The 19,273-nt window shown below is 37.6% G+C and overlaps 3 protein-coding genes across 8 annotated transcripts in view; 1 reads left to right on the forward strand and 2 right to left on the reverse strand.

Moving 5' to 3' along the window:
• LOC107749812 (serine/threonine-protein kinase MARK2-like) overlaps window positions 1-3,735 on the reverse strand; it is a 61,198-nt gene extending 57,463 nt beyond the window's left edge. For 2 of the 4 annotated variants that reach the window (XM_016564996.1, XM_016564999.1), the window contains exon 1: window positions 2,699-3,728. In XM_016564996.1, coding sequence (XP_016420482.1) covers window positions 2,699-2,749 — 51 coding nt within the window. In that variant the 5' untranslated portion in view covers window positions 2,750-3,728. Of the gene's footprint in view, window positions 1-2,698 lie in introns of all 4 variants that reach the window. The other 2 variants (XM_016564997.1, XM_016564995.1) reach the window with 2 other exon arrangements.
• Window positions 3,736-4,962: 1,227 nt separating this feature from the next.
• Window positions 4,963-11,795, reverse strand: LOC107749834 (rab9 effector protein with kelch motifs-like). The gene is made up of 13 exons (XM_016565019.1): window positions 11,613-11,795; window positions 10,680-10,838; window positions 10,525-10,597; window positions 9,890-9,949; window positions 9,532-9,805; window positions 9,309-9,440; window positions 7,498-7,685; window positions 7,085-7,281; window positions 6,861-6,952; window positions 6,493-6,547; window positions 6,193-6,290; window positions 5,532-5,626; window positions 4,963-5,450 (listed from the first exon to the last, which is right to left on the reverse strand). The coding sequence occupies exons 1-13, from the start codon at window positions 11,672-11,674 to the stop codon at window positions 5,319-5,321; spliced, it is 1,617 nt and encodes a 538-aa protein (XP_016420505.1). The 5' UTR covers window positions 11,675-11,795; the 3' UTR covers window positions 4,963-5,318.
• A 934-nt stretch (window positions 11,796-12,729) lies between these two features.
• LOC107749835 (adenosine deaminase domain-containing protein 2-like) lies at window positions 12,730-17,397 on the forward strand. 3 transcript variants are annotated; one of them, XM_016565020.1, is made up of 9 exons: window positions 12,730-12,795; window positions 13,074-13,485; window positions 13,577-13,705; window positions 14,850-15,000; window positions 15,220-15,387; window positions 15,731-15,966; window positions 16,085-16,319; window positions 16,611-16,743; window positions 16,902-17,397. In XM_016565020.1, the coding sequence occupies exons 2-9, from the start codon at window positions 13,077-13,079 to the stop codon at window positions 17,010-17,012; spliced, it is 1,572 nt and encodes a 523-aa protein (XP_016420506.1). In that variant the 5' UTR covers window positions 12,730-12,795; window positions 13,074-13,076; the 3' UTR covers window positions 17,013-17,397. The 3 variants fall into 3 exon arrangements, with proteins under 3 accessions (XP_016420506.1, XP_016420507.1, XP_016420508.1); XM_016565021.1 differs by having other exon boundaries at window positions 13,077-13,485; XM_016565022.1 differs by having other exon boundaries at window positions 15,731-15,945; window positions 16,902-17,396.
• Window positions 17,398-19,273: the final 1,876 nt, after the last annotated feature.

The raw sequence follows: 19,273 nt of genomic DNA on the forward strand, positions 1-19,273 counted from the left end.
GAGCAGCCGCGTTCAGTTTTTAATTGTAGTGTCTGTTCTTTTACTGAACTAAATGATTTTTATTACTATACAAAATCAAAACGACGGTGGGGGTCGGTGACGCGGTGGGCAAGTTACGTAACCGGTGTTGCGGCTTAACACCGGTATCATCGTCAACACCATCTATCGCGGCAAGCCTACCGGTATTGCGGTATTTTAAAAATTAATATCATAACAAAAATAAACACCGGTATTCGGTATGAACCGGTATACCGCCCAGCACTAGAAGGACCTCTCTCTAAATCTGTGTTAGTGGGGTCTGGGATTTCAGGGATCTGTAACACAAGCCTGTGGTGTCAGGTCACAGTATCAGCAAGGTGACACACTGAGTTACTGAGGACAAGGAAACCCTGTGTTAACACTTATTGGGGTGGTGTGCTTTTCAGATGCCATAAAGCTGGAGAACAGAGTCACAGGCCGAACAGGCCTCAATTCAGGCTGAACATGAAGGTCTATGAAAAGTTCTAGTAAGTCTACGAAAAAAAAAAAAAATGTTTGTGTGATCCATGTATATTAAAATGATGAAACAGCAGAGTGAGTGACAGATAAAAGTCCCAAAGATGCAAAGCCTGGTCATAAATATAAAGTCATAAATATAAACACACTGTTCCGAGGCCGATCTTTTTTATGCAAAGCATCCTTCCCTGTGCCTGAACCACCTCAATGGAGAATAATGCAAAATAATAACACATTTTCATATCTCTCCTCCTACATAGCAGGCTGAAACTCACCCACGACCTCACTAGTATGATTAGCACCAATGATTCACACCTCACACTCTTCCTCTGCTAAAACAGACACGCTCTGAAGAAGAGGTTAGAGATCTCGGAGAGGGCATCCGGAGATCTGAACAAGGATATAAAGTCCTTCGCTTTTCATTAAGCCACTTAACGGAAAACACACATGTTTGTGCTGCCTGTATTGTATGAAGCTCAGTCAGCATTAGTCACACTGGCATGAGTTATTAATGAGCACTGAATCTGTCCTCTTCCTCCTCCTCACTCTGGATGGCTCAATTTTCCATCCTCTGGCACTCGCACCGCAATCTGTGCCTTATCACATTGAGAGGGGCAAGGCTGGGTATTCTCACTGCCTGTGGTCCAAATTAAACGTACTAACTGTTGACTGATTTCCCCTATAGACTAGTGGTTCTCAACCGGTTTGAACATTTGAATTCCTGTCCCTCTTTTTTTTTTTTTTAATTTACAGAAATTAGAAGTGCCCATAGATTAAAATAAGTAACTAAAAGAATAATAATAATAATAAATAAAATAAACTATTGAATTCCATACGCTTGGGGGTAATTTAAAATAAAAATTTATTTTAAAGCTTGTTTTGTTTTATTTTAAATAAAGTCATTTAAGTCATCTTGAGGCCTCACTGGAAGTCTGTTTTTTTATTTATTTATAGAAATCATCAGTGTCCACATATTAAAAAAAGTAACTTAAATAATTATAATTAAAATTTAAATAATTAATTTGAGTTCCAGAAGTTTGGGGGTGATTTAAAATACATTTTTAGTTTAGCTTATTAAAGCATGTTTTGTTTTAAACGTCATCATGTTTTATTTTAAAAGTCCGTTTGCTTTATTAATTTACAGAAATTATAAGTGTCCACAGATTAAAATAAGAACAATTATAATTAAAATTAAAATAAATAAATTGTTGAATTCCAGAAGTTAAGGGGTGAATTAAAATAAGAAATATCTTGGCTGTTTTTGAGTTCCAGAAGTTTGGGGGTGATTTAAAATACATTTTTAGTTTAGCTTATTAAAGCATGTTTTGTTTTAAAAGTCATCATGTTTTATTTTAAAAGTCAGTTTGCTTTATTAATTTACAGAAATTATAAGTGTCCACAGATTAAAATAAGAACAATTATAATTAAAATTAAAATAAATAAATTGTTGAATTCCAGAAGTTAAGGGGTGAATTAAAATAAGAAATATCTTGGCTGTTTAAAGGTTTTAGCTGATTTTTTAAAGCTTTTGTTTTATTTCAAATCATATTAAGTAATTTTTGGCCTTTGGAAGTATGTTTTTTTTTTTTTATAGATATTAGCAGTGTCCACATATTAAAATAAGTAACTAAAATAATATGTAAACTCAAAATAATTCAATTGTTGAACTGTAGACGTTTAGGGGTGAATTACAATAAGAAATATCTTGATATTTTAGAGCTTATTTTATAAAACATTTAAATCATCTTGAGGCCCCCTTGGATGTTTGCTTGAGGCTCCCCAGTGGACCCTGGCCCTTTAGTTGAGAACCACTGCTGCAGATGGGTCTAAACTGCTTGTTAACTTCATCAGCACTGGCAGACCCACTGTTACTGATTTACCAAAGGACACTGATTATTAGTATGAGGCATATAGGATTTTCAGTTTATCCACTGAACAAAATGACTTACAGTAAAGGTTAAATCAGCCATAAAAGACACTAGATTTACAACATCTACAGTGAGGAACATGAAAGTAGCCTTGAAACTCTTCCTGAACTAACTTTTTTTTTTCTTTTTTCTTCCAGTCACCTGTCTTTTAGTCTAACAAGCTTGAGGGAAATAAAGTTCAACAGAAAAGCAAGCATGACGTCATTCCCAACAATAAAAACACACATTCATACGTATTAGTTTCAGTGCGGTCAGTGTGAAGATATATTTCTCACCTGGCTGGATGAATTCTCAATAACACCTGCTCCTTGCGGCCGGGTTGACATTTTCGCCCAGGGATTCTCAAAAACAGGGCCAAAGGGGGAAATATAAATGGAAAATAGTTTTCAGTGGTTGACAAGCATTTATAAGTTTGTCGTTAGAGGCTATTCGTCTGTTCTGACAGAAATAATCAGTGTTGCTAGCTAGCCTGAACTAGCCACGCAGACAGAGATCAACAAGTTGAAGCCCAACATCAGTCCATATGTGGAGATAAAAAACTTGTTTAGAAGTCTCCAGTTGAAAATAAAGAACAGGTCCTTGAGGAGGATTTATGAAGGGTTTTAAGTCTTCTCGGGGAGATGGAGCTCACTTACAACTTATATTTGCTTCCCAACCGAATAAGCGAGAGTTTAAAAACAATTCATATCCTCCCAGGTCTGAAAATGACAGTCATGGGGAATGAGCACACGAAAAGGAAAAGGGTCTCTCTGCGAGCGATACTAAGTGTTAGGCCAACCAAAAATCAAAATTTTACCGACCTTCAAAAACAAGTGTCAACAAAAGGTGAAAATACCTCAACCGCCAGTTTGAGATAAACGAAAACAAGCGTCGCTTGTCTAAACACGGTTGTGAAGAAAAACAACCATGGGGGCTAATAATGAAGGACTAGCAAACGTAAGCTGGGCTTCAAAAAAATTATCAATCCCGAAAAACCCTCATGATCCAAGAAACCGTCTTCCACCACTCACTGGATCCCGGTGACAAACGGTTCTTGAATGAAAGGAAACGTCTGAGGGCTCGCGTCCAAAGACAAACATCCAGTCAGGTAGTAAAATCCATGATTGGCTTCGGGGCTGTGGTGAAACGGGTTTCAGTGGAGGCGGATCGATGTCGTACTGCGGCCGAGCTGCTCAAACGCTCGTGTCTGATACCGGAACAAGCGCGAGAGGCAACATGGCCGATCTCCGGAGCGAGCGGAGGGGGCTGAACGGGGAGGGGCGGCGACGGATCCGTGCGCGGATACTCTAGGCGTCAGACGGTGCTCGCATACTGCGGTATTCGCGGCCGTAACGGCGACTGTAGACTTGGGGTGACATCATGCGGTCGTTGTTACCGTGGAGATTTTGAAATTGAGCAGATGCCTGGACACAGGAAACAGCATCTGTGTGCCTGACCTGCTGGCTGCTGTGTGATTGAATGGGAAGTGTTCAAGTAACTAAAGAAAAGAGGCATTTGAATTTTCAAAGAACGTTTAATTTTGAACAGGTTTGCTGCAACAGTATTACAGTATACAGCTAACATTTTTAATTTACATCCATTTAAAATCAAACAAAAAAAATCTTAAGTCTAAAACTAGGCATGTATATACAAAACAGACACCACAAAGCTTTCATAGATCAAATCTGAGTTCCTAAGGGATGTGTGAATCACAAAATGACTCTCCATCTTTGCAGACAAAAGAATCATTCAACCCAAAATTAAAAACCTGTCATTGTTTACTCACCCTTATGTAAATCCATAAACAAATACTGTTAATTTTTGTGGAGCATAAAAGGAGAATTTTAAAAGCACTTGTGCACTACATTTAGTGTTTTATAAAGTCATACAAAAGCTTTTTGGGAGAAACAAAATGACATCCTAGGTATTCACAAAAAAAAAAACACACCAACTTCCCCTCCATCAAAGTTCTTAAATCAGGATTAGTGTCATGATGCTAAAAAAAATCTGATAAACTAAAAAGCTACCGTGGAGATTTTTTTAGGTCTGTTTGTCACAAAAAAACATATTTCATGGCTTTAGAATACATGCAATATAGCACACAACACATATGGACTTCCTTGAATTTGGCAATCATGGTTACTATGGACTGTAGTCAATAATTGTTTGATGATTAACTATTAACTATAGTTAAAACAATAATAGTTTGATGAACTCCTCATGTTCTTTAGGAAACATTCTGCTCGTAATGATTTATAATATTGGGCTTGTATGGGATCAGATTCCCGTCTAAATTATTGCAGTCACGGATTTAAAAAAAATTACAAGCGTAAAAACAAAATTTAAAAACAAGAGCGAAGGGAAAAAACTGCATAAGCATACAAAAAATAAAAATGTGCAGAAAATGTCTGAAAGCACAAAAACAGAGAAATATAACCAAGGAAAACATGATTTTGTGTGCAATTCGGATAATTTTGCATTAATATTTCAGTTTTTTGCAATATGATTTTAAATGTGTTTAAAGTTTTGATTCGTGCTTATTTTTTTTTTTTAATGCGTTATCAATTTTTCTGATTTGTTTGCTATACTGAAAACTTTGCTTTCATTTTTAAGTCTTGTTCAATACATCTTTACTTGCGTTTTTATACTTTAGACGGGAATCTGATCCCATAGGCTTGTATCACAAATGCTTAGCACATCCTCCATAACATCATGGAGAGTTACTTTGAAAGATCTGTGCATAAATGAATGCTAATAAATGATGACATAATGCAAATACCTGAGTGAAAGTGTAATAGACCTCTTTAAATAAACAAGCATCAATCCACACACACACACACACAAAACTAAATCTGAAACACCACAACATAAAACTAATAAAAAAATGCATGTAAAACCAAATCCTGATGCAAGTGTTTAGTCTCTTAGCTCCTCTACTGGCATAGTGAAAAGGTCAGAGAAGAAGCTCCCTTCGTTGTCACCTCCACCAAAAACCAGAAGTGTTTGTGGGGCTGACTCTGGAAGTTCCTCTTGCTCATTCATAGAACCCTGTAAAACAAAGACAATTATTATGAATAATGAACTGAAGCCACTTGCTGAACTTCATTATTTGAATTTGAATATTTTTACCTGTTTGCATGTGGTGGGCATGGTAATGATGGAATGTCCAGCTCGGGGTACAGAGTTGAGCTGGGGAAGCATCAGAGATGACCAGCAACTAGTGTCTGAAGAAAAAAAATATATATATAAATATATATATATATATATATTAACAGATTATTATTGTTATTTATTCCAGTTTAAATACAATCTTAAAATCTGTCAACAGCATTTATGGCATGACAGCATCAAAGTATGGGGTCAGTAAGACTTTTTACAAGAAGAACATTTTATTCAAGGCATTTACATGTCAATGAAGACATTTACAATGTTATAAAATATTGTATTTTTGAATAAATGCTGTTAACTTTCTATTTATCAATCTTGATTTTAAAAAAATTAATAGTTTCCACCAGATCAGCATATTAGAATGATTTCTGAAGGATCATGTGACACTGAAGACTACAGTAATGGCTGCAAAAAATGGAATAAATTCATTTCAAAATATTAAAACAGACAAACTCATTGTAAATTCTAATATTTTACAATATTTCTGTTTTACTGTATTTTTGATCAAATGAATGCAACTTGTGTATAAGATACTTTCAACTGCATAAAAATCTTACCGACCCCAGACTTTTGAACAGTAGTGTACTGGCAACAGAACTGGGGCATAAAACCTTAGTCTCACCTGTGTTGAAGATGAATGCATCACTCAGTGCGTTGTTTCCATTGTAGCCCCCATAGATCAGGAAGCTGCAGTCTGAAAGAACTGCACAGCCATGCCAGCTGTGATAAAGTAAGGGTCAGAGGTCAAATACTCAATACATCTAGGCTGATCAAGATAGGCCCAATCATGTGACCATTATAAGACAAAGGATTGAATTTCAATTAAACATTTAATTTGCAGTAGAGAGCATGTTTTTAAAGAACATAAACTGTTCTTAGTCTTTATTTACTCCAAGAATGAATTGTGTCACATTTTAAATACCTTCTGGGAGAAGGGGCTGTTCCACTTGTCTTCACTGCAGAAAACTCCATCAAGCCTGAAATAGGTTGTGACAACGTGATATTTTAAGCTTTTTAAAAGAGCACCTTCAGTAATTAATGTGTGAAAACAGTATGAGTCATACCAGATATTAAATATGCAGAAAAATCTAGAAAGATCTATGGAAGTATAACAGTTTCAAACAGGACAACAAAAAAGATGTCATAAATGTCATTCTAACAGACTTCCTCAACATGTCCTTCTAGTGGCTGTTTAAACATTATGTTATTGCTTATTTTCCCCAATAAGAAACTAACTGAATTAAAAATCAAATAAGTTTTGAAAAGTGTGACAATTCTTGCAGTATTTACCGAGGTCTAGCATGAACATGTCATTGAAGCACACAGGGGTGTCCCATCCGCCAAACACAAAGATCCTCCCCTGCATCACACATGCTGAGTGCCTGCACAAACAAATCAAAAAGAAAATACTCATCTGCCACATGTACAGCTGAAAACAGTTTTGAAGAATCACTATCAGTCATGCAATTAATGAAATCATGCAACTTTGAATAAAAAGACATGAGTTGTCCTACCCAGAGCGTGGCGCGGGCTTCTCTCCATTGACAATAGGTTGATACCAGATGGCCATTTCAGGGTTAAAGATGTAGATGGAGTCACTGCAGCCGTCTGGTTCTGGGTGTGGGCGAGGAAACACTCCTCCAAACACAAAGAGCTCTCCTCGGAACATGCTGCAGCTGTGGTAGGCCAGAGGAGGCACTTTTCCCTGCGCCTAAAAGGGTAAATGAAATTCAAATGAGCTTTTTAGTATATTCAATATCTACTAGCTAAAACTATTAGACCTGGATTTACTATGGACTACAACAAGATGATATCTGTAACACAAAAACAAATCTTTTGTGCCTAGTCATCTGTTACAGCAATACTGTATAGTTCTGAGTGTTTTAAAGGTTTTTGTTGTTAATCTTAGAATCAACTGCAGACTAACCTCAACCAAAGTCCAACGCCAGGTTTGTGTGTCTAGGATGTGAACATCATTAAACCATTTCTTATGCTTCGAGCCGCCAAATACAAAAATACGCTTGGACTCTGGGTCATAGGTCGCTGTGTGACCAATGCGGGCCTCAGGGGTGGGTCCTTTTGCAAGGGTTTCAGCAGGTACCCAAGAAAGATCCTCTGAAAAACATTAAGAGCAGAGTTACATCTACCAAATAAAAACATATAATAATATATTACAATCTATTGTAGGAAGGGTTGCAGTGATTAACCAATTTCACTATTAACCACACTTTAAAATGTCACAGTTAATTAACTGTAGAGGCTCCGCTACACCGAGAGTTTCTGTTGCGCGGAACGGAACTGTTGCAACTTGCGCAAAACGAAAACAAAGTTACACCGGCTTAAAGTGCTGTGCTTATCAGAGACACAGAGGCTACAACACACACTAGATTAACTATGACAGAGGACCAAACAGCGAAGCTTCATTTCCACCAAAAAAATGCCTGTAGTCGATAATGTGGGAGCATTTTGGGTACACCAAGAATGACCAGGGCGTCATTAGGGCCTTTCGCACCGCAGGAACCTTTTCATAGTACCAGAACTAATTGTGGAACTACCCACTTTTTGGCGTTTTCGCACCGCCGGAACTGGGTGCGATTTTAGTACCGGACTGCCTTTTTCGAGAACCAAATTAACTCCTACTCCGGAGCAGGGTCTAACCAGCACAACTGGTACTAATCGTGACGTAAGTAGACAATGATTGGCCAAACGCGTACGAAAACGCCCTCGTCGTTGGAGATTCTTAGTCCTCCTTTCCGTTCTTTCAATCGCTTTACGTATACGTCGACTTTCCATGTCCATTATTGTGAAACCCGCGAGACACAACAAACACACAGCTCCGATCACAGCGTCCTCCTGTTGTTAATGTTGTTCTTTGTTTCTGTTGTTGAACGCCGCGCACAAATGACGACACTGTCGACCGGCTTACGTCACTTAGTACACACTCTCGGTGCGAATGCAACCCTTTAAATGGTACTGGGAAATAGTTCGCGCAAAATCGTCCCAGTACTTTAGTACTGTACATTTAGTTCTGGAACTAAAGCGGTGCGAAAGGCCCTATTGAAATATTTCCATAAAAAAAGTTGCTGCTAAAGGAGCATATTAATGTAAGGGATAATGCACGGCTAGCTGTGTATTAAATTATTTTAATGAACAAAAGCCACATGTAAAATTAGATGAATTATTAAAAAGATTATTAAAATGAATACGTATTGATGACAATAACAGTTCAGTTAATTCCTATCATTAGTACCAGTTTCCCCTGAGGGATAAATAAAGGTAATATTAGTCTTATATTAATAATAATACTTCATTAAGATTGTGACTTATTATCCCCGTTATAGTATTATTTATGTTTAAGTCAAAAACCAACAAGATATTTTTTTTCACCATGTTTCCAAGTTCTCTACTTCAGGTACAAAAGAAATGTAGAAAGAATGCACAAATTCCAAAGGGAGAGATGGACTTTTGTTTGCCTTTATTATTATTTTGTGCTGTGTTATTTGGTTACTGTGTTATTTCTGTTTCAAAAGGCAGCAATAAATAACACTTTAAAATCTGAAGAGTGTTCATGTGATTTTATACATTAGTAGTGTTGTGAAATTAATGAATGCATAATAATCGTGGTAATTGTGAAACCGTGATTATTCCTCAGACTCTAATCGTACCAACAAAATCTATAATCGCTGCATCCCAAATCTACTGACACGATGAGACCGAAACATAATGTGAAATGCTTACCTGTGCACAGTTTCCAAATGGGGTCTTTGCAGAACTGCATTCTGGCACCTTGTCCTCCAATCAAAATGGCTGTCTGAGGATCAATGGGACAGAGAGTTTGACCCCAGCGACCTGACGGCTTGTCCAGTGGAGCTGAAAAAGTCACAGTGTTAAACATACAATAACTACCATATCACATAATTCATATGCTCCACACATGTAAGAAATGAGAACATTCACTCACCAGTCTGTGAGGGGGTTTTGGCCTGCTTGCCTTTAGCTTTGTGGCTCTGAGAACTGGAAGCTGCAGTCTGTTGCTCTTGTTGCGAGAACAGACGTGTCTGACCTCCACGATGATCGTTCTTGCTCCGTCTTTGAGGTGTCACCTTTTCAGAGGCATTAGGACAGATGTTCTCCTTGCCTCTACCTTCATTCATTTCTTCTTCCTCCTCCTCTCCCTGAGACCGCTTTCTCTTGCCTGGACAATCTCTTAATGCAGGTACTGTGGTGGGGTTGCACTGGAAACATTGAATTGAGAGAAGACATTGCAGGTAAGTACAGGCAAATACACAGTGAATCCAACTCGGGCAGGTTCAACTCACCTCTGGAGTGCATTCCATCTGTGAAAGAGTCAGCCCCGGATCCAAAAACTCTGTAGTACACTTTGGAAAACAGGATCATGGGTCAGTTACTGTATGCATAGGTCCAAAGACTTCACACAGAATGAAATACATTTTATTTCTTATACATCATGGATAACTTGATTAGGCTTTCAGCAAAGATTGTAGCATCTTTGACTGGAAATTTTCCCTTAAAGTCGCGATGAAATGGAAATAGTGACAGATCTTCCATTTTGTGACATACATCCAAGTGAAATGGATGATTGACGAGGACTTGGTTCTATCCATTGAATGTTTATTGACTGACTGGCAGATCTGAATGCGAGCATGAGGTCGACTGTAAGAAAGGAGTGGGATTTAAGCGGCCTAAATGACTGAAGAAGACTGGCATACATCACCAGAAAGAAATCTGGCATGTTCACCAGAAGATCAAGTTATGACATGGATGAATTGTTCCCAAATAGATCAACAACATGCTTTAGGCTTTTAAAAACGGATGAATTTCCATTTCATGTCGACTTTAAAATCAGCACAGAAAATATCATAAAAAGTCTCCAGATTTCATGTGGGATTTGTTGTGTAACACAAAATGAGACTGAGCTTGTACGGTCTCTTACCCCAATGAGTTTTACATTTAAGGTTGCTCCACTGGACCAGACACCATCCTCACCAGATTCCCATGACAGACATCTGAGAAGAGAAATGTTTAGTAAGGGATTCAAGGTTACGATTAAATCATAGTGAACTGATTTAACGTAAACAGTAAACTTACTTATTGAATGGTGTTAGTTTTCCCATATTAATGGGTATGTTTCTCTCATCAGCAAGTTCCACAGAGACTGAATCTCGCTTTCCCCAGTCTCCTCTGGTGAAGAGAACCATCAGCTGGACACTAGGCTGGATCTCAATCGAGCTCTGCCAGCCATCACGCCTGTTGTGGGAAATACATGATGAAGAATACAATCCCCTCATACATAGAACACAGGTTTAACATATGTGACCCTGGACCACAAAACCAGTATTAAGTCACTGGGGTATATTTGTAGCAATAGCCAAAAAAACATTGTCTGGGTCAAAATTATTGATTTTTTTAATGCCAAAAATCATTAGGATATTAAGTAAAGATCATGATCCATCAAGATATTTAGTAAATTTCCTACCGTAAATATATCAAAACTTCATTTTTTATTAATAATATGCATTGCTAAGAACTTCATTTGGACAACTTTAAAGGAGATTTTCTCAATATTTTGATTTTTTTTTGCACCCTCAGATTCCAGATTTTCAAATAGTTGAATCTCGGCCAAATATTGTCCTATCCTAACAAACCAAACATCAATGGAAAGCTTATTTATTTCAGCTTTGTATAAATCTCAATTTCGAAAAATTGACCCTTATGACTGGTTTTGTGGTCCATGGTCACTCACATATAGTTACCGAGACAAATAGATAAGTTACAGTACTGTTGATACTGTGTGCACAGTCGCAAGAACTTCACGAGGCGGGAGACAGAAAGTCTGTATTGCACTATCAAGACTGCTTAAAAATATTAAAACATATGAAGCTATCTGAATATATTTCGTGCATTAAACTACCTGAGTCATTGTAAGAGTGCACAGCATACGTTGCATTAAAATAATATTAAATAGACAGCCAAATGCATACAACGCATTTCCAATCATGTTTGTATCTCAGTGAATTTTACCTCAAAATCTGCTGTGGTGGTTCATCTACTCCAAATATGGCATAAACACCAAAGTCCTCCATTGAAACGCCTTTAGGTTGACACTCTCCACCAGAACAAATACACAAAAAAAAAGTAAATTAGTTAAACTCCGATAGATAGAGCTCTATCTCCCGCCAACAAAGCGCAATGAATATAAAACTCGCGCCACCGCCAAGACGTTTCATTCACGAAGCGCAGTGATTGGATGAGTGGGCGGGAACGCAATGCTGTCGACCAATCCCATCGAAAAAGCAAACTGTTTTCCTGTTGTTGCAATGTTGATTGACAAGTAAAGTCGGCCAATGAATGATTGACTTCATTACAGGCGGGATGTGTTATTGTCATGGAGGAGGGTCAGGGTAATTCTTGTGACTGTAAGGTTTGGTAATCTATGTAGAGAATTTCACCTCATAAATCATAAAGTGAGATCACAAAAGTGACAAAATGCACGTTATATACTTAACTATTATTATTATTATTGGGAAAGTTCCATATACATAACCAGTTAAAATGTTGGTTATTATATAGTGTGAAAATGTTTTCTCTTACTACTTTTTATAATCAAATGCATATAATTGTAATTTAAAAAATCCACAGAAGGTTTGTAATTTGTGCGACTGATTAGAGCTGCTGCCAAATCAAAGACTATCTGCTATGAAATAAGCGCTACAAATCACAAATCACATAAAAAATAAAAATTTTTAAAAAAAAATCACAAATCACATAATTACTGAAATACACTGTCCGCTGGTGACACCTGCTGGTCAAATGCATGTAAATGCTATGGAAAGATCTTAACTTTTATATTTGCATACACATCGTTGCAAAACAGTTCCTTAACTTTACAGACTTTAATTTCTACAGAGGTTCCATATATAATAAGGATTTAATATGATTATTCACTTGTGCTTAATATCAGAGTTGATCCATTAACTTTTGTGACCAACTTTTTTTTTTTTTGAAGGGTCTTGATATCATGTGCACATTTTTACATTTTGTGTGTGTGGGGGGGGTATTTTTTATTTTAATTAATTAATTTTATTATTGTTATTGTTATTATTATTGATATTTTAATTTATTTTCATATATAAGGCATCTAGTTGTCTCCCTTTTTGACAGTGTTTGTCACTTCTGCAACACGACGAGGAATTTCATTTCAAATGTATGTACGCTTAGCAAGCACATTTGTAATGGAGTGCAGTTAAAGCTAATACAGTGTCAGTTTATTATTCCATTACCTACACTCTAGCTCATGTTATTTCGTGTATATTTTTATATAAATGTAAAGAAGGCAAATCTGAATGTTTGTTATTAGTATTCTGTTATCAGGCCCATAAAGTACAATCATTTTTAAAGACCAACATGTTTGTGTCGTGTATTAATATTATTACAAATAGGTCTGTATTCTGCAGTATTCTATACATTTTTAAAATCTTACAGCAGATGATGGCAAATCATAGTATCAATACAGAGGGGAAGCGGCTTCCACGAATGGCTGCCACTCTAATGATGCGCTTTACCGCTGAAAGGGAGCCCAGCTTTGGCATCCACAGGGCCAGTTTCAGGACTCTCAGCCCTAACAAGTTTGAAGATTCTACATCTACTGGAGAAGTGAGTCAATTCACCAACCCAGAGGTGTGCCACTTTGTTGACACTGAGGAGCCCTCTGCTGCGGGACGACATACCCTAGAAGACCAGTCATTGGAGTCTCCACCCCAAGTGGAGGACCTGGTCTCTGGCCCAGAGTCCCCTTCTGCATGGAGTCTGAGTAGTATTACAGGAGGTGAAACCACCCTAGAAGTACTGGAGGACAATACAGATGGCTCTCTTCGGAGGGACCAGAGAACTGGAGGTTTGACTGGAGTTTCTAAAAAATGTTTCATTATGTTTGGTTGCAGATGTTTCTTCACTACCAGTGTTGTCTCAAACTCTTGCTCTTTCAGTGACGTTCACAGACTGGCACAAATGTCGCGTAACAGCACTGTGTACCGAGCGTTTTGACAAGCTGCTCAGAGAATGCCCTGAGTACCACAACACTAAGAGCTGCTTTGCTGCTTTTGTACTGGAGAGAGGTGAGTGTGAGACAACGTTATTAGAAAATTAAAACTAAAATTAAAACCATAAAAATATTTTTCTTACTTGAAATAAAATAAAATATACAATTTATTTTGTTTCAACTAGTTGCCAAAGGTGACATTTCTCATTTTCAGCTAGTTGATGTATCAATTACTTGATGTACTGAATTAACTAAAACTGAAATAAAAATGAATAAAAGCTATACTGACACAATAAAAATGACAATAAACACCAAAATTACTAAATCTTGGAAATTACTATACTAAAAATGGAAACTATAAAAATAAAAACTATTAACTAAAATTAAAACCATAAAAATATTTTTGTTACTTGAAATAAAATAAAATATACAATTTATTTTGTTTCAACTAGTTGCCAAAGGTGACATTTCTCATTTTCAGCTAGTTGATGTATCAATTACTTGATGTACTGAATTAACTAAAACTGAAATAAAAATGAATAAAAGCTATACTGACACAATAAAAATGACAATAAACACCAAAATTACTAAATCTTGGAAATTACTATACTAAAAATGGAAACTATAAAAATAAAAACTATTTCAAAATAATAATAAAAATAGTATCTCCATCATACTAAATAACATTGGTGTGAGATACAATGCCAACCTCAGTGCTTTGAAAGAAGATCACACTTCGTGCATGGTTAAGGATTGAAGAAGTAAGATTTTTCTGTTGGGCCAATAGGTCAGATTTGTACTTGCCCTTTTTATTTTGTTCTCTCATAAACATTTATACATTTATATTTTTCTCATAAAAAGTTAAATTTTCTTTGCAAAAAATGTTTTACAATAATACCTGGAAATCATACCATTATCTTATTTAAACAGGAAACCGTAAGACAGTCAATAAATTCTTAAACATGTTCAGTTTGTAATTTTCGATCCATTTTTTCTAATAGTCATTCTTGTCATTTGGACAACCTCAACTATGTTAGCCTTGTTAGATCGTTTTACCTAGCTGATGGACAGAATTTACAACTCAATTTAATAGAAAACCAAATGTTTAAACATTTTGTTGCATTGTGCATGTATAAAACCATTATGCTTGGTATACTATATATGTGTGTGGGTGAAAAATATCATCAAATCATTTTATACATATTTGATGTGTGTGTCAGAGGTGCTTGACACAGGTGGGCAGCGCTGTGAGGAATATGAAGTGGTAGCTCTGGGATCAGGTCAGAACTGCTGCAGTGGTTGGCTTTCATACACAGGATCTGTCGTCCATGACTGCCACGCCATTGTCATCGCCCGCAGAGCCCTTAAAAGGTACAAAAACATTTGAATATAGACGCATTTCCATACTCAAGAGTATAGAGAGAGAAAGACGAAGAAATTTTACTTTATTGGCTTTATATGAATGCTGTTTTGTGTGTCCAATATATATTTAGATGTGGTTGGTCTCTTTCTAGACTATTTGCAAATTAAACTACTATTGCAAATTTAAATGTGAAAAGAATGTGTCCGTTTTCCTGTCTGGTGTCACAGGTACTTGTACAAGCAGCTCCTGCTGTTCTACAGTGCTGATCCAGAGCTGAAGAAGCGCTCCATATTGGAAAGTGTACCATCCGAACGACTGCTTCAGCTCAAGCCACACATTTACCTCCACTTGTACACTAACAAAGCCCCCAAAGGAGCAGCTCAGTGCATAGTTTTGTAAGTTTAACTACTTTGTTTACACTCTATGTCAGGGGTCACCAAACTTGGTCCTGGAGGGCCGGTGTCCTGCAGAGTTTAGCTCCAACCCTAATCAAACACACCTGAACCAACTAATCAAGGTCTTAATAGGTACACTAGAAACTTCCAGGCAGGTGTGTTGAGGCAAGTTGGAGCTAAACTCTGCAGGACACCGGCCCTCCAGGACCGAGTTTGGAGACCCCTGCTCTATGTTGTCTGCTCACTGCTGTGTATATTAGAAAACTCTCTATTGTGTATATTAAGGGTATTTAGAACTTGAAGAGTTGTTGAAAAAAAGATATTGGCGTTTGTCTTTCCACAGACAGGCTCAAAGCAGTGCTTACTCCACACTGAAGCTGCAGTGCCACGCTAAAGGCTCTCTCATCCCTGCTGCCTTCCTGCTTCCAAGCGTGTGGGGTGCTCGCATCTGTTGCATGTCTGGCAGTGCCAAACTCACCCGTTGGACTGTCACAGGAGTGCAGGGGGCGCTACTGAGTCATTTCATCAACCCAGTCTACATTACCAGCATTGTACTTGGTAAGCTGTTCGCATTGGCAGGTAACAGAATTCTCCAAATATCGTAATTGGATCTTGATTGAAATTGTTAGTCATTTTGAAATCCAAGCTGCCAGAAGAATGACAGTATTTATTAACATGTTCTCTACTTGTTGCCTAGGTGATTCCAGGTACTGCTCAGAGAAAGTGTCTGAAATCATTAACAAGCGTCTGGGCACAGGCTGGAATGATGCACTGCCTCCTCCATTCAAACAAACCACCATCTTCTTCCTGAGTGGAGAGCATGTGGGGCCCGATGAAAACACAGACCACTGTAAAGACCTCAGTGTCAACTGGTGTTTGGGAGACTCCAGTATTGAGATTCTGGACAGCACCACTGGTTATGCAATCAACAAGTCAGTCATACTAAATAAACAAGTTAATGACGATCTTCTCTTATGCAAGGGTTTAGTGCTTGTACAGTGTCATACATTTATAAATGGAGCTCATTTGTAACGGAGCCACTGCTAGACAAACAAGATCACTGCCTGTGTTTGTATATTCAACCACTCGTTTTGCAAACATTCTAATCCACTGTGCTGTCTCCTAGTTTGATATATCAAATAACTGTCAAATATGACAACAACAATTGTTACAATAAATTCATCACTTTTTCATTTTGATCTTCCTTTTTTTTCCTCTCTCAGTTCTCCATTTGTAAGTGGTCCTGGATCGTCCAGCAGGCTTTGTAAAAGAGCGTTGTACTTCTGCTTCAGAAAAGTCTCAGCGCTAGCAGACCACCATGACTTTTTGTCCTTCACCACATACCGCAGTGCTAAAGTATGTGTATTTAATTTAGTTTTGATAATATCCACACACATGTGAAAGACATATTTGGGTTCATTAGATAAAACTGAGGTTAAATATATATAAATGTGCCATTTTGTGCTCTATGTGGTCTGTTGTTGTTAATGGCTAATTTGTTTTGTTCCGTCTAGATGGCTGCCGAGCTGTATCAGGAGACCAAAACTCAAGTCAGTATGCAGTTTTTAGCCAACAATGCTGGACCGTGGAACTCCAAACACTTGGTGGATTGCTTCAGTCATTAAATGACAGGTTGAACAACCCTTGAAATTCACTTAGGTTCCTAGTCATTTCAGGCTTTTGATGTTCAACAGATATTTCCATATTCCTGTTTCCATATTTCCTATTGAATGTTCATTGATGCTTGTACACGTTCATATACAAGTTCCTTATCAGATGTTCACTTCTACTGAAAACATTTCTGTTCTAAAAAATGCAAGAGTACTACCAGCTATTTTGACCTGATAGTTAGTTAAAGTTTGTATGGTTTTGCTTTTGCAAAACAAGTTATTTCGATTCTGTGATTTGGTGTTTTATTGTTTATTTGATAAGAAAGATGAAGAGACTTTATGTTGGCTTGCCATACCTTCATATAAATATTAGAGTACTTTTACAAGCCCATTCATAATTTGTGATAAAGAATAATAAAACATTGTGAAGTTGTTGTAATGCGGTTCTTTGTTTAAATGAATTAAATAATTGGAGGAACAGTAAAATAACTAGAACTTATTGTAAAGTATTCCATATGCCAAAAACAGCTTCGTTATTGTTTCTAGTCTTGTCACATTCAATAGCTAATTGCATGAGTTATGTAAATTATAGCCTATATTTTCAATTTAAGATGGTAAAATTTGACAGTCAAGTACTTCGCATCACTGGATATTATTGTTGGCCATATCTTAGTATTCAGACTGATCCACCTCAATGTCTATGGTGGTTATCAATGTTATGCTATTGGTAACAGATTGTTATTGTGTTTACACACCGATCAGGCATAACATTATGACCACTGACAGTTGAAGTGAATAACACTGATTATCTCTTCATCACGGCACCTATTAGTGGGTGGGATATATTAGGCAGCCAGTGAACATTTTGTGCTCAAAGTTGATGTGTTAGAACCAGGAAAAATGGGTGAGCGTAAGGATTTGAGCGAGTTTGACGAAAGTGCCAACAGTGGGCACATGAGCATCAGAACTGGACCACAGAGTGATGGAAGAAGGTGGCCTGGTCTGATGAATCACGTTTTCTTTTACATCACGTGGATGGCCGGGTGCATGTGGAGTCTTTTACCTGGGGAACACATGGCACCAGGATGCACTATGGGAAGAAGGCAAGCCAGCAGAGGCAGTGTGATGCTTTGGACAATGTTCTGCTGGGAAACCTTGGGTCCTGCCATCCATGTGGAAGTTGCTTTGACACGTACCACCTACCTAAACATTGTTGCAGACCATGTTCACCCTTTCATGGAAACGGTATTCCCTGGTGGCTGTGGCCTCTTTCACAAAGCAAAAATGGTTCAGGAATGGTTTGAGGAGCACAACAATGAGTTTGAGGTGTTGACTTGGCTTCCAAATTCCCCAGATCTCAATCCAATCGAGCATCTGTGGGATGCTGAACAAACAACTCCAATCCATGGAGGCTCCACCTCGCAACTTACAGGACTTAAAGGATCTGCTGCTTTCCCCAGATCTCAATCCAATCGAGCATCTGTAGGATGTGCTGAACAAACAAGTCCAATCCATTGAGGCCCCACCTCACAACTTACAGATCTTAAAGGATCTGCTACATCTTGGTGCCAGATACCACAACACCTTCAGGGGTCTAGTGGAGTCCATACCTTGACGGGTCAGGGCTGTTTTGGCAGCCAAAGGGAGACCAACACAATATTAGGAAGTCAAACAAGTCCAATCCATTGAGGCCCCACCTCACAACTTACAGATCTTAAAGGATCTGCTGCTAACATCTTGGTGCCAGATACCACAACACCTTCAGGGGTCTAGTGGAGTCCATGCCTCGACGGGTCAGGGCTGTTTTGGCAGCAAAAGGGGGACCAACATAATATTAGGAAAGTGGTCATAATGTTATGCCTGATCGGTGTATATGCATGTGTGTGTGTGTGTATGTATATGTGTGTGTGTGTATATATATATATATATATATACACAGTATCTCACAGAAGAGAGTACACCCCTCACATTTTTGTAAATATTTTATTATATCTTTTCATGTGACAACACTGAAGAAATGACACTTTATTATTATAATTTATTATATTATAATATATTATATTATATTATTAGGCTATAAATATTATTATAATTACACCAGAGGTTTTTTTTTTCTGTTGCCTGCCTACGATGTAGATGAAGTCCTCTGATTCATATGTATGTATGTATGTTTGTGTGTGTGTGTTTTCCTTTTTGAGAATAATTTGTATATGAATAATAGATATGTATATTCACCAAACTTGTTTGTGTGTGTGTGTGTGTGTGTGTGTGTGTGT

The sequence above is a fragment of the Sinocyclocheilus rhinocerous genome, unplaced genomic scaffold (assembly GCF_001515625.1).
Source record: "Sinocyclocheilus rhinocerous isolate Xijiao unplaced genomic scaffold, SAMN03320098_v1.1 scaffold1131, whole genome shotgun sequence".
NCBI lineage: Eukaryota > Metazoa > Chordata > Actinopteri > Cypriniformes > Cyprinidae > Sinocyclocheilus > Sinocyclocheilus rhinocerous.

Coding starts and splice junctions, on each gene's coding strand:
- LOC107749834 (XM_016565019.1), bottom strand. CDS start 11,674: ATGGAGGACTTTGGTGTTTATGCCATATTTGGAGTAGATGAACCACCA. Junction 10,839..11,612: donor CCACCACAGCAGATTTTGAG/GTAAAATTCACT, acceptor TTCCCACAACAG/GCGTGATGGCTGGCAGAGCT. Junction 6,953..7,084: donor AAGCCCGCGCCACGCTCTGG/GTAGGACAACTC, acceptor TTGTTTGTGCAG/GCACTCAGCATGTGTGATGC.
- LOC107749835 (XM_016565020.1), top strand. CDS start 13,077: ATGATGGCAAATCATAGTATCAATACAGAGGGGAAGCGGCTTCCACGA. Junction 13,486..13,576: donor GAGGGACCAGAGAACTGGAG/GTTTGACTGGAG, acceptor TTGCTCTTTCAG/TGACGTTCACAGACTGGCAC. Junction 15,001..15,219: donor GCCCGCAGAGCCCTTAAAAG/GTACAAAAACAT, acceptor CTGGTGTCACAG/GTACTTGTACAAGCAGCTCC.